At 32.4% G+C, this 14,422-nt stretch overlaps 1 protein-coding gene across 8 annotated transcripts in view; it reads left to right on the plus strand.

The window, feature by feature from the left end:
* LOC141449993 (LON peptidase N-terminal domain and RING finger protein 2) overlaps positions 1-14,422 on the plus strand; it is an 85,814-nt gene that overhangs the window by 43,190 nt on the left and 28,202 nt on the right. For 6 of the 8 annotated variants that reach the window (XM_074119973.1, XM_074119975.1, XM_074119974.1 and 3 more), the window contains 2 exons: positions 5,719-5,926; positions 9,256-9,465. The exons of the other annotated variants lie outside the window; for them this stretch is intronic. In XM_074119973.1, coding sequence (XP_073976074.1) covers positions 9,339-9,465 — 127 coding nt within the window. In that variant the 5' untranslated portion in view covers positions 5,719-5,926; positions 9,256-9,338. The remainder of the gene's footprint in view (positions 1-5,718; positions 5,927-9,255; positions 9,466-14,422) is intronic. 8 annotated transcript variants of the gene reach the window in all.

Here is a 14,422-nt window from a genome sequence, read left to right on the forward strand (position 1 = left end):
ATGTCAAGTCTTCGCCAGCAACATCCTCGTCTAATGCAGGACGCCGAACCAGTTCTTAAGATACGACCTTCCACTTCAACCCAAAATTAGAAAGCCAGCATATCGGACTACAAATCTATTTCCTCTAAATACTAATTCCTATTCTCTCTTAGTGACAATGCCAAGTCCAACAAATAAATAGAAAGACTCAAGTAGAAAGAGAGCCGATCTTAGTTAGGGTAAGACCAAATAGCTCATATTTTTTTTATTTAGCTGAAGCCAAATAATTTTTTTCTTTAAATTTCACGAAAGTAATTATTATTACTTAGAAATAATAATAATTTTTTTAATGCTACAACAGCGTTAGAAGGGGGTTTATAAGTGTTAATGAGATACGTTTATAAGAATATAGAACTGTTTTTGTTTGTGAAATAATGAAAATTAATTATACAGCTTCCCCAGTGATTTACTTTCTTTAATTTCTGCCCAAAGTACGTACAAATTAAAACAAATTGTTCAAAGATCAAAAGCTTAAATCTGGGAAGGTGTTCCTTTGATTTCAGTCTTGAGTTAATACTTGATCATATAACATTTAAGATTGGAATGGTGGAGTTATATTACTTTGTAACAGGTGTTACCTAGCTAACTGTATATATTTCTTTTAAAGACTTGGTTGCTTAATCTACACCACATAAGTATATATATGTTAGTGTTATGTACGTACGTTTGTCTTCATAAAGTTAGATAATGAAATTATTAGTAAAACTATTTCTACAAATTGAAAGCTCATGGGTTGCACCATGTAATATTAATTTCTGTCTTTGGAATAGTTTTTAATTTCAGCAAAAGTAACTTGTTTTTCTCAATTTTTTAAAAGTATTCTGTTTAATCTATACATATGATCATGAGTTTTAATAAAATTAAAAATATAGTGAACAGTATGCTATTTAATTAGATAATAATTAGTTTTACTATCATCGCTGCAATCATTCATCAAAGGCAATATTATAGCAAGTTCGGATTCTGAACTATGTTGGGTCCCCATAGTAACGCGTAAATAAAATAAATATAAATGTGGATCTTTCCATTGTAGGTGCATCTTCCACTTTAGGTGCATTTTCAATGTGTTCGCGTGAACTTTTATCATAATATATTCTGGCATTTCTCCAGTAAGCTATTTTGTGACCGTATAATCAAGGAGCAGAAGATTAAGCATTGGAAAATTCCCAACCTTGAAGTTGAAAAGTGCTAAGAGTGCTCGCCTGGAGTGGCTAATTGGCTACAGCAGATACACTGGGGCGATCAGTCTTGAGTGAAAAATCTTCAGAATGTTGTAGAAATATTGTAGCTCTATTTGGGCAATATTAAGTTTAGTGCAATCACTAGGGAGTGTTGAGTGATTTTTAGCTTAGGGAAATCGTTAGAATGGAAAATGGAATGGGTGGTGGGGGGGATTTAGGTTGTCTAAAATGTCACTACTGCACAAAACCAGTATATTAACTGCAACATTAATGCGTGTCTTTAATTGGAATTTCGAGTATTTTGACATTTTCTCGGATGCGACTCCATAGATTTTTAAATATTTGAGCTGCTAACTTCTTAAACATAATTAGCTAGAGTTGATTACATTTGCTTAAATTTATTTCAGTTTTGGAAATCTGTGAATTATTATAGTAAATCTGTGGCATTATGTAAAAAATGACGTTTAAAGTTCATTGTTACAGGGACAAAGAAGTAGCGATTCAGGAAAGAAAAAGTATTACAATAGTTTTTTTTTTTTGAAAAGGATGAGAAATATATATAAAATGGCGTTCCTCAAAAGTTCTTTTAGAAAATAGAAGGCATTGACACGCAAACAACGGGCCATTCACTTTAACCAAGTGGCCAATGACTGCATAAATTGACTACAAGCAGTTATATAGTGCGCTTAGTTGGGCAATGTCAACGATCTTACTATCATTTTCAGTTTAGCTATTTTGACTTAACTAATATGTAAAACATTACCAAAAATACGAATTACCAATACGAGGTTATGTAATTACCCTATTTTTATTTTTTTACTACTGGTTTGCCTAAGGTAATAAACTGTGTATGTCATCATTATTACCTTGAGTAAACTTACTCAGTCCAAACGTACTTACAATTAAAAAAAAAATAATAATAACTGTCGGAAAATTAATTTCTTATGTCGACTTTTGGAAAAGAAGTTATGAAACTAGAGACGTATACCTAGGCACCACTGGGTCAACTTAGACTTCATTCAATTTTTTCCCCACGGCCAGTAAATCTGAATCTAGGAGAATTTATTTACTACTGCATCCATTTACATATAATACAGTGGAACCTCGCATAACGAGCACCTCTCTTAACGAGTAATTCGTATAACGAGTAAAACAAATTGATTCTTATAGCGAGCGATGTTTCGCATAACGATAGTTTTCTAATGACATTTCGCTGACTCATCGAAAACTGCGCATTCTTCGATTAGTCATTCCTGTTTACGCATATGCGTTTCATATTCTCCACGTATCTAATGCATTGATACAGTCGAAACCGAACTTTACGGAATGAGTGGTGTATAGGGGAAGTCCATATAGTGATATTTGTGTTTAAATATTATTGTGTTTATTTTGTTATCCCTCTAACAAAATGGCTTCGAAAAGAATTAAAATAACGTTAGAATTGAAACGTAAAATCATTGAGAAACGATTCATTGTGGCTGATCTAGCAATTATCCCCTTTTATTTTAATTTATATAAAAAAATTGTTTCGCTTAACGAGTATTTCGCGTAACGAGTAAGGTTCTGGAACGAATTATGCTCGTTAAGCGAGGTTCGACTGTATATGTTTTGCATTTAACTCAACATTCGGTGCACGAATCCTACAGGCTACTATTTCTGTTTTTAGGAGCTTCTTACAGGTATTGTTATAAAACAAAATAAAACCCCACACAAGCATGATGTGTGTGAATCCGTGGTTTGATCCATTTTCTGAAAGTTTTGTTTTTTCCGGACTTACAGATATGTTTCATCTAATTCTGTTTCTCACAGGTTTCGGGGTTTCATCCAATATTCATTTGCTGCCTGAATTTAAAAAATCAGCAACTTCTTTCCTCTCTGTAAGCCCTGAAAAATTTTTAGCTTCCCCCCCATGACTTGGAATTTTGGCATTTCCCAGATTGAAGAGAGAGATAGATTTATTAACGTTATAACAACGACAACTGCAAAAAAAGAAAAATGACTATGATGTTTGATAGTAAATTTTATTTTTCTATTGTAGATAAAGTTAATTAATAGTTAATTGATTGACACTTTTTTATATTAATAAGAAATAATTTATTTAAAGAGTTCAGTAAAGATGGGTACATGTATTTTCTTAAATTGTTGGGTAATAAACATTTAAAGGTTTTTACTTAACCATATGTTGATATTCAACGTTTTTGGTTATATAACAATAAAAAAAGAAGACTTACGTGTATCAACCTTGTAAAATTCTTAAGGAGATGTAAAAGATAACATTTTTTTATTTTTTTATCTGGAATGATATTAATATTTTCAATCAATAAACGTTTAGCAACAATCTTAGATTTTTCGTGATGAAAAAAACACGTCATTAAAAATAATTCACCCAATAATTTAGAGAATGATTGTTCTATAATGAATGGCTTTGTTTTGTTTAATAAATTATAATTTTCTTTCTTTAATTCGTAAAAGAATGTAGTTTCGTTAAGAACCCATTTTGTTTTCTAACAAAAAGACGATCTATACAAAACAAGAAGAAAACAAAAGACAAGAGTTATTTTGTTATGTAATCATAGTTGAATAATTTTTTTTTTCTTCTGCAAAACTAGTTTATGAAAAATTTTATCATTTTATAAAGAATAACTGTGATGAAGTCAGTTAGAGATGGTGCCTTTAAACAAACAGTTTTATCCATGCATAATATTTCAGATAATAACTTATGTAAGGGGAATAATTTTTGGTGTGTCACTTATATCTCACAATTTATTCTTCTAATTTATAAATGATTTTATATATGTATTTATATATCATCAATAAATTTGACATTTATTAATGATAAGTGATTAATGTACAGGCAGATGTACAATAAATAATATAAAGTATTCAATGAGACGTTCAAGATAAATTAATCTTACATAATACTCACGCTTTAATTATAAATTTGTTTATAAAGGACAGTAATTCTATGATTTCTTTGCGAATGAATCATTCACGTGTTATTAATTTAATCTTTTCCTATAATGCAGATTGTGAACAGTATACAGAAGTTTTGTGCTCAGTAATTTGTATACAGTCGAACCTCGCTTAACGAGCATAATTCGTTCCAGAACCTTACTCGTTAAGCGAAATACTCGTTAAGCGAAACAATTTTTTTCATATAAATTAAAATAAAAGGGGATAATTGCTAGATCAGCCACACTTACACCATTTTCTCGTTTCTCAATGATTTTACGTTTCAATTCTAACGTTATTTTAATTCTTTTCGAAGCCATTTTGATAGAGGGATAACAAAATAAACACAATAATATTTAAACACAAATGTCACTATAAGGACTTCCCCTATACACCACTCATTCGGTGAAGTTCGGTTTCGACTGTATCAATGCATTAGATACGTGGAGAATATGAAACGCATATGCGTAAACAGGAATGACTAATCGAAGAATGCGCAGTTTTCGATGAGTCGGCGAAAACTGCGCAGTCAGCGAAATTTCATTAGAAAACTATCGTTATGCGAATCATCGCTCGCTATAAGAATCAATTTGTTTTACTCGGAATTACTCGTTAAGAGAGGTGCTCGTTATGCGAGGCTCGACTGTATTTAGGTTCAGTAATTTAGCGTCTGGAATATAGATTCAAATCCAAAAAAAAAACCTGATTTATCTGTAGCCAGTTACCTTCTGCCAAAACATTTAGACAAATTTGTAAGAATTAGCTGATCCATTTAATGATATGTGTGTGAATAAAGTATGTCCAAATGATAAAAAATTGTATATAACTTCAAAATGATATTTCTTGAAAGTTATTTACATTCTACTTGGATTTCATGAATAGAACCGCTGGCCCTCCATACATCTTAGAATTACAGTGCACAGCTTATTGTACAGCTATTGTGGTCAAATATGCAGACATATTGTGGTCCTCATCTAAGCAAGCACCTAGTTACTACCATGTACAGAACTACCACCGTAGGTAGTTGTGTTATGAGACTTTAGAAATTTTCTTAGATTTGAAGAAAATCTGTGAAGCTGGAGTGCGTCTTTACGGAAAAAGCGTGTTTTTTTTTTTATAAATATATCAAATAATGAAACCTAGAGGCAGGTATTGGTCTATTGGTCAAGAGCGTGGCTTTGAATGTGGGAGATTCCCAGTTCGAATTCCGCGTATGACTACTTTTTATTTGATAGACAAAATTGTTTATAGTAAAGTATGAGCTTCCACCTCCGTCCACGCCACCTAATTGGTAGTTGGACGTTAAGCCCGCCTGAAAAAATTGGCAATTACTTTCCTTTATTTTAATGAAACCAGAAAAGCCTCGTCATTTTTCTTTCTTTCATTTGTTACAAATTTAAAAAGAAAGTTATTGCTAAAAATAATATTGAAAGTGTCAATTTTTCTACAATTTGAAATATATTTATAATTGTAATAAATTCTAAACAAATTTTATATAGAATTTTCAAATTTCTAGATTTAAAAAAGTCTTTGATTTTTTATACAGGTTTGAAGGTGGGCTGGTTAACAGCTGAAAGTGAAAGTAATGCGACAAAAGTAACTGTTGAGATATTTCTGGTTCATTATTTAATGAAACCATTAAATCAAGAGGGACAACGGAAAGTAGTCCACCATAAAGAAAAAAAAAGAAGGATACTAGTTTTTATGATTCTGACCGGATTTTCATCCATCTTCAGGAATCTATGAATCATCAGGTTTGTGTAGAGAAATGTGACTTCCACTTTGTAAAGTATCTGATTGAATAACAGGGTAGATTACTGTGCGGTATCTATACGGATGCATGTAATGCAAATAAGTGTTTTTAAATAAAGAAATTGAGATTGAATTTTGACAAGATTGTAGAATTACAATAGAAAAAGTAGAATAGAATTAGGTTTTTAAGCAATTGATGACTCATGGTTGCCGGGGGAATGGTTGTATTGAAGTGGGGAACGCTTTCAATTTTAATTCGTTATTATAACTTGTCTGTTAAAAAAAAAAAAGAAAAAAATCGTAGATTCTCTTCTAACACCTGGTAACCGCCCAGCATCTGATTCTTCTCTTCTCAATAGCTCCTTTTCTGTGCAGCTGTTGTAATGTTTCAGGCCCAGCTATGTTTCTGGTGTTTATCGAGTCGAGAATGCCACCACTTTCAATTTCCATTTTTCGTGTACAATACAATATTACGAGGGTCGTTTGAAAAGTCCGTGCAAAAATAAAAACTACTTAATTTTTTGGGGTAAACCTTTTTTATTTTTCAACATAGTCGCCTTTTAGGCTTATACACTTCGTCCAACGCTGCTCTAGTTTATTGATCCCTTCCGAATAATAGGATTTGTCCAAGTCTGAAAAATAGCCATTCGTTTCTGCAATCACCTCCTCGTTTGAATAAAATCTTTTTCCCGCCAGCCATTTCTTCATATTGGGGAACAAATAGTAGTCCGAGGGAGCCAATTCTGGAGAATAGGGGGGGATGTGAAACGAGTTGGAACCCTATTTCCATTAATTTTGCGACCACAACTGCGGTGTGAGCTGGTGCGTTGTCGTGATGGAAAAGGACTTTTTTGTGGGCTAATCGTGGGCGTTTTTCTTGCAGCTCGGTTTTCAAACGGTCCAATAACGATGAATAAAATGCACCTGTAATAGTTTTACCCTTTTCCAGATAGTCGATGAGGATTATTCCTTGCGAATCCCAAAAGACAGTCGCCATAATCTTTCCAGCCGAAGGAACGGTCTTCGCCTTTTTTGGCGCAGATTCCCCCTTGGTAACCCATTGTTTAGATTGTTCTTTGGTCTCAGGAGTGTAGTGATGTATCCATGTTTCATCCACAGTGACGAAACGACGCTTAAAGTCCTGCGGATTCTTCTGGAACAGCTGCAAACCGTCCTTGCAACACTTCACACGATTTCGTTTTTGGTCAAGCGTGAGCAATCGCGGCACCCATCTTGCGGATAGCTTTGTCATGGTCCAAAATGTTGATGCAAAATATTATGTACCCGTTCATTCGAGATGCCCACAGCACTAGCAATCTCACGCACCTTCACTCTTCTGTCATCCATCACCATATCATGGATTTTATCAATGATTTCTGGAGTAGTAACCTCAACAGGGCGTCCAGAACGTTCAGCGTCACTTGTGCCCATATGGCCACTCTGAAAATTTTGAAACCACTTATAAACTGTTCTAATCGAAGGTGCGGTGTCACCATAATGTTTATCAAGCTTCCCTTTAGTCTCCTGAGGCGTTTTGCCTTTCATAAAGTAGTGTTTAATCAACACACGAAATTCTTTTTCGTCCATTTTTTGAAAATCACTCGACTTCCTCGATTCAAACGAATGCCAAACACAAAGAAATAGACCGATCTGGCTGAAACTTGGTGTGTGTTCTTCCAAGAGATGCTACTAACTAAACATAACCTCGATACGCGCCAGTGGTGCTTTGCACGGACTTTTCAAACGACCCTCGTATTTCTTTTAAAATTAGTTAATATTACAAATGAAATTTTAAGCAAACTATTACATCATTTTCTTATTGTAATTGTGTAATAGCATACAAATTATCTTAATAAATTTTTTTTAAAAAAATTTAAATAACTTTATTATATACATTATTCTTTAATAATATGGCTTATCAAACTTAAAAAATAAATGAAGTGGGCAAGTTTGAAATGTTACCTAACACCATAAATATACATTGTGAAGAGATAAGAATATAATCTCGCTTGTTGCGAGCTATATTTTAAATTTTGTCAAAGACAAAAACATTTAATTATTTCTTGTTACATGTAACAGTTTAAATTTATTATTATTTAATTTTCCAAAACAAAGAACTTGCTTGAGGTGATTTTTTGTTTTTTATTTTAGAGGAATACTTAGAATTAGTATTCAATACTTTTATTCAATCTGGAAACTTCGATTTAAAGAGGGCGGCCTCTCGTCCATTAGTCACTCCTCTATATTTAAGGGAGATTGGAAATCTGGTGATATCCTTTTTTTGGGGGGGGATTTTGAGAAATGCTTAATATTGATTGCGCTTGCAGCTGGTTGAATACTGCAGAAAGTAAGCGTTTAAAGCGAAGTTTAACGCGCCTTAATTTAATGGTTAAACCATTTTCCAGGTTTATGCCAGTTTGGATTGTGGTTTAAGTTACTCTCCTTCTCTTAGGTAAAACTGATAAACATATACTTAAAATTACAGCAATTAAAAAGTAACTAATCTTAATTTACATAATGATTTTGTTTTGAATTATATTTATTGTTAAAATATACTTGATAGTTTATAATAACTAGACTGTTTGTTAATTTCTATTACGTGTATTAGATAAAGAATTTACTCTTAACCACAAACCTACGCTGGTGAATAACAAAAACGGAGATAAATAACTTAATGGTCTTAAGATAAGAAGGTAATAGTGTAAATGGGACTAGCCAAATCTGTTGTTTGCCCACCTACTTATAACAACCCATTATGTCGAAGTAAAGACCTTCGTTCGAGCATGTTTTTCCATTAGGCGCCACATTAGCAGCTGAAAAATAATTTGCTTACATCATTCACAATGTGATCCCAAATATCTCTGACTCTCTCTTTGGGGGGGGGGGGGGCAGTCTTGAAGTCTTATCAGTTTTAGTGACGTGGGCGGATGTTATTTAAAAAAATATTCTTCCTTCCAATGTGAATTTTGCACTTTTTTACTTGAGTAACTCACATACAAAAAAAAAAAAAATGAAGCTAGCGACTCGCACCTCCTCCTCTTCATTAAATAAATTTAAAGTCAAATTTAGATAAAATTAAAAGTAATCTAATTCTTAACGAGTGTTGGAAAATAACTCGTGTAAAGAATTACATAACCCAATATGTTACGCACTTAAAAAAAAAAATATATATGCGCAACACTAATTGAGATAATACAAAATAAATGTTATTGTGAGCAAATTTGGGGGAAAAAATGAAGCATATCTACTTTTATTGTTTGTACTACCTTAATAATTGTTTAAATGTTTTATTTCTTAGTTATATACTTATTGTTCGTTTTATCTGTTCAAGAGAAATGATTGACGTGATTCATCAACGCTGAGCCTAAGTTAATAAAGTTGAACAGAAGTAAGAAAGGTTCTTTCGCTATATGGATGGGACCTAAAGTAGATGACAAAGATAATAAAACAAGCCAGTTAATCTGTAAAACATGGCGCATTAAGAAACTACAACTAAGCACTTATTTCACCGATTTCAGATGTCAAAATTTAAAAAGAAGAGGTAACATGATATGTCTAGTCAACCTTAATGGCAATGTAGAGAATCATTTAAACGAATTGTGGGAATAGTAGGGCATAGATCTGTATGGGAATTGGTTCTTTGTCATTTCAGTGTGGCCTATTCCTGAGTAAGTTCTGCTAGCACTGCCACTCTTGTGAAACAAAGTTAATTGTAGAATAATTGTTTTTTTTTAAGGTATTTTTTAACAAGTGGGATATGAGCCATTCAATGCACTTTGTTAATTCCATATAACAAAAAAATTATAATATTAAAACTGTCCGGTAGGACAGTTGTATAAGGGTTGACCATCAAAAACTGCACGAAAAAGTGTAACGTTGAAAAACACCCAACTTTGACAATTTTTTTCTATTTTTCTATAAAAGATTAAATTCCCAAATTTTCTTTAAATCTTACTCCAAACCATCCTTTATGACTGTAATTTTTTTGCAACCACCCAGATCTAATAGGTTTCGAGAAAAAAGTTGCTAAAAATGAGCAAAAACGACTTTTTCAAAAAATGTTCTTGTTCTTGTTCTTCTTGTTCTTCTTGTTCTTGTTACCTTTTTTGTAAACAACGTAGCGCCTAAACGCGTGAACCGATTTTCATGAATGAGGTGTCATTCGATTCGGAATTTTATGTAGATGTGCCTTTTGGGGGTCTCGGTCCTGTACATTGAATGGGAGAGGAGTTAGCCCCCTTTATGTAAGGCCCCCTCCAAAATTATTATTACTAATTACTCTGTAAATCTTGGCCCGACTTTGATAAAATTTGGTAGGATGATAGGGTTAGGGCTCCCCTACCTGACAATAAAGCGACGATCTGCTCTTACACTTGTTAAGGGGAAGTATAGCAATCGTTTCAAATTATCGAAACGTGAACCGATTTTCATGAATGAAGTGTCATTCGAATCGAAATTTTGTACAGATTTGTACTTTAAAAGTCTCGACGCTATGCCTCATAAGGAGGGGAGTTCGCCCCACCCAAATAAGGCCCTTTCTAAAACTATTATTACCAATATTTCTACAAAGCTTAGTCCGATTTTGATAAAATTTAGCACGAAGAAGTGATTAAAGCTCCTCTACGTGGCTGTGAAGTGCCATCATGCTCTTACACCTACTAAGCGGAAGTACTGCAATCGTTAAAATTATCAATGAGTGAACCGATTTACATCAATGAATTGTCGTTCGATTCAAAATCTTTGCCTTTTAGGGAGAAGTGCTGTAATCGCACTTTATTTTTCTTGCTCCTCTTAAAAGGAAGTACTGAAATCGCAGTTTAATTTTGCTATTTACGTACAAATACCTTCCTATTTTATTCAAAACGCTTTCTCAAAAAAATGGTTATTGAGGATGGTTTGGGGACCGCAACTATAACCATTCTTTAAAAAGATCTCTCCAGTGGTAGTTACGGTTTCGATTTTACACCTTATCAGGTTATAATGATAGAATAGCTTATTCCAAATTTTAAAAAAATCTGTAAAGCAGACGTAACTTTGCTAATAGACAAAAAGGTAAATCTATAAGGGTTGATTAAACGCCAAAAGGTACACAAATCAGCAAGTACCCAACATTTCATTAATACTTCATTGATATTATTTAAGTAATTTTACCGCATTAATTTTCATTAATATTTTTTAAGAATTTATTAGATGTCACATACCCTTATGCTGGCCAGTTCATTCATAATAGTTATAACTGTGATAAAATGTATATTATATCTTCGTATAAATAGTTACTTTATTTTAACTCTATTCCAAATTATTCTTCTGATTTCTCTTTAATGTGCCCTTTATTCTGAAGTTGTCACATATACATGCATGTTAAATTAGAAAAAGACAAATTTAGAGTCAGCTACTGTTTAAATTTGAATCACGGAGGATTTAAAACAATATTTCAGTCTTGAATTCGTCTTACCGAAATATTCGTGAGGACAAATAACACACAGTTAATAACAAGTAGATTATTCAACATTATTTATTCATTTCTCAATTGTAATTTAATTTAGTTCCCCTAATTTTACTTATGGTAAAATACTGGAATAATTAGCTGTCCTAAAAATATGCATATCTTATTTATTTTATATTACATATACACAACATTGTGGGATGAATACCTAGATTGAGAATGTAATTGAAGAAAACTATATTATTTACGATAAAGCCAGATTGACTACTTCATAAAATAACAATTACTTTAATCGAAGAATGAACTTAAACCGACGATTTTTATTTAAAAATAAAAATAAATGAAATAAACAAAATCATTGATGTATGTTGGTGTAAGCAATTTTTAAAAAAGTTTATGAATTTTTTAGCCTCATATTTTTTTATTTTTTATAACGTTATCTTTTTCACCTGTAATTAATAGTTTGATTATTATAGATAAATAGATATTACAGTCAGTCTATGTTAAATGGTGTGCTACTTGAACAAATATTTTGTAGATGAAAATGGCCAGCATAAGGGTATGTGACATCTAATAAATTCTTAAAAAATATTAATGAAAATTAATGCGGTAAAATTACTTAAATAAAATCAATGAAGTATTAATGAAATGTTGGGTACTTGCTGATTTGTGTACCTTTTGGCGTTTAATCAACCCTTATACTTAACTTTTTAATTATATAAATAATTATATATTACATAATATATAATATTAAAATTATATAAGGGAACGGATTAGCTATGCGGTTAGCGTACTGGACTCCTACGCGGAGGTCCCGGTGTTGCCTGTAACGAGAGAACACTGTCCGGAGGCCGGCAGTGCTCTGAAAAAAGCTTCGGGCGCCAATAACCTTAGATGTTGACGCGCCTTAAATCATTTTTAAGAAAAATAAAATAATAGTAACACAGCGCCTGCTATTGAATTTGAGTTGAATTATTGTAACGATTGACATTAGAGCACGGAGTTAATCAAAATTGCTTTTGAAATAAATTAGTTAATATTTAATGGTCATAAAAAGTTTTTGTCGTTTAATGGTGTTAATTATAAGTATAAAAAGCTATGGACCAAACCAAGTGCTTTGACACATAAATTTGAGATATTCCAAAAAGTGGAGTTGAATCGATTTGTGCAGTGAACGGCTCATATCACCTTTCTATATTATTTCAAAGAGCTTCTTTTTTTTTGTGCTATGAACAACAAAACATTTAATAAAAAATTGCATATTGCAAAGAAAAATTCGTCAATTAGAAAGAGAAATAATAGCCGGATAAACACTAAAAGTTACAAACACACATTGTAAAGTAGTTATGTAACTAATATAAGAGATAAGCACGTGCAAAAAATAGAATTGGACGAAGGTTCTCTCTCTCTTTCTCTCTCTCTCTCCCTCCCTCCCTCTCCCTCATGTTACGTAATTTCATAATACCAATGGGTCGGAGAGTAATTGTTAGTAAAGGATATATAAAGGTCACAAATTATTTAGATCAGTTAATTTTTTTTATTTTTTGATATTTTGTTAATGTTCATCTTTAAGTAATAAATATGCTTAAAACAAGTCGTTACTGTACTGTTCAATAATTGCATATTTCTATGATTTAAGACATAAAATTCAGGTTATAAAAAAGTCGGGTTTTAAACGGTTGTGAGCACTGCCTAGTGAGTGGGCGATCTCCAATTCGAGTTCCCTCATGAATTATTTTATTGAATTTTTCTTCCAATAATGTAACTTTGATTTGCTAATAATTCATTTGGATAATTAATGGATAAGTTACTAGAAAAATGTATTTTGAGGGATTTTGGCATCCCTGCAGGTATCCCCAGCAAAACCTTTTTTTTGGCTAAATCTAACCTCAGGGGCAATTTCAGCTTATCAGTGTACATTCTCACACTTGTCATAATGAGGTAGCGCTCTTCGGTCCTTGTAATGTTCCTCTTCAAAGATAAGTGGTGTTCATTCTGCTGGCAAATTTCATTTTAGCTAATTCCATGCTCTGCAAAATCACTGTAACCTTCATCTTGTAATAGTGACTAGTGAGTGGTAAAGATTTATATGTCAGATATGGCTTATTCAACCCAAAAGCTTCAAAGTCACTCAGTAAAATCGCCAGATATTCGTTACTGGAACTTGTTGAGTGGTTTCGCTTAGTGTTTGCCGTCCGATTGCCTGCCCTATTCGGCCTCAAGATAGCGGGTATCAAAGACTTGAAAAGTAATTTTAGTTCCTGCTACCTATCTTTTCGTGACCTCATTCCAATCATGGGAATGTAGTTCAGAAACTTGTGCATTAATAAAACAGCTGCCGTGCTTTTGTTATCAAGTTTTGCTTTTTTTTTATTCTGGCAAAATAAGATAATCCCTATATTGTTGACTATTTAACATAATTTTTTAAAAAGTTATAAATAAACCAGTATAACTCCGTTGCAAGCAGTTTTAGCAAAAAATAAAAAAATAAATCGAAAGAAATAAAATAAAAATAACTACAAACGCTCAGAAATATAAAAATATATTATGATTTCGGAATTACATAATGAATACTGAATATCAATTTTATTATTATGATCCTTTGATGAGGATAAAAAGATCCATGTTTATTTTTGTTTTATTAATATAATAAACTATTAATAATTAAATAAATTTTTATTTTTATCTTAGAAATAAATATCGAGGGAAGAAGAGAGGAATTTATTCAGACATTAGCACTGTGATTAAGCCGAGATCCCAAATTTAATTTCATGTCTTTTACCATCGTACAATTTCTCTTCTTAAAAGCTTCTACAGCTCAGTGTCCGAGGGCCGGCCAAATCTGTTTAGGTAAAACAATCCAGGGCAGTTACTCTGTCAAAATTGTGAGAAAATTCTTCCAGAGTCTCGCAAAAACTAACTCTAAATTGCTTACTTTTTTTATTTATGTGCTTACCTTTTTTCCAATTAAGACCCGGCAACTCCTAGTTTCCCTAATTCTTATATTCCCCCATTTCGACTATGGTTGTTTAGTATATGGCTGTCTTTCTGG

This window comes from Rhodnius prolixus, unplaced genomic scaffold, assembly GCF_049639745.1.
Source record: "Rhodnius prolixus isolate KJV_2025 unplaced genomic scaffold, Rpr scaffold_2, whole genome shotgun sequence".
NCBI classification, from domain to species: Eukaryota; Metazoa; Arthropoda; class Insecta; order Hemiptera; family Reduviidae; genus Rhodnius; species Rhodnius prolixus.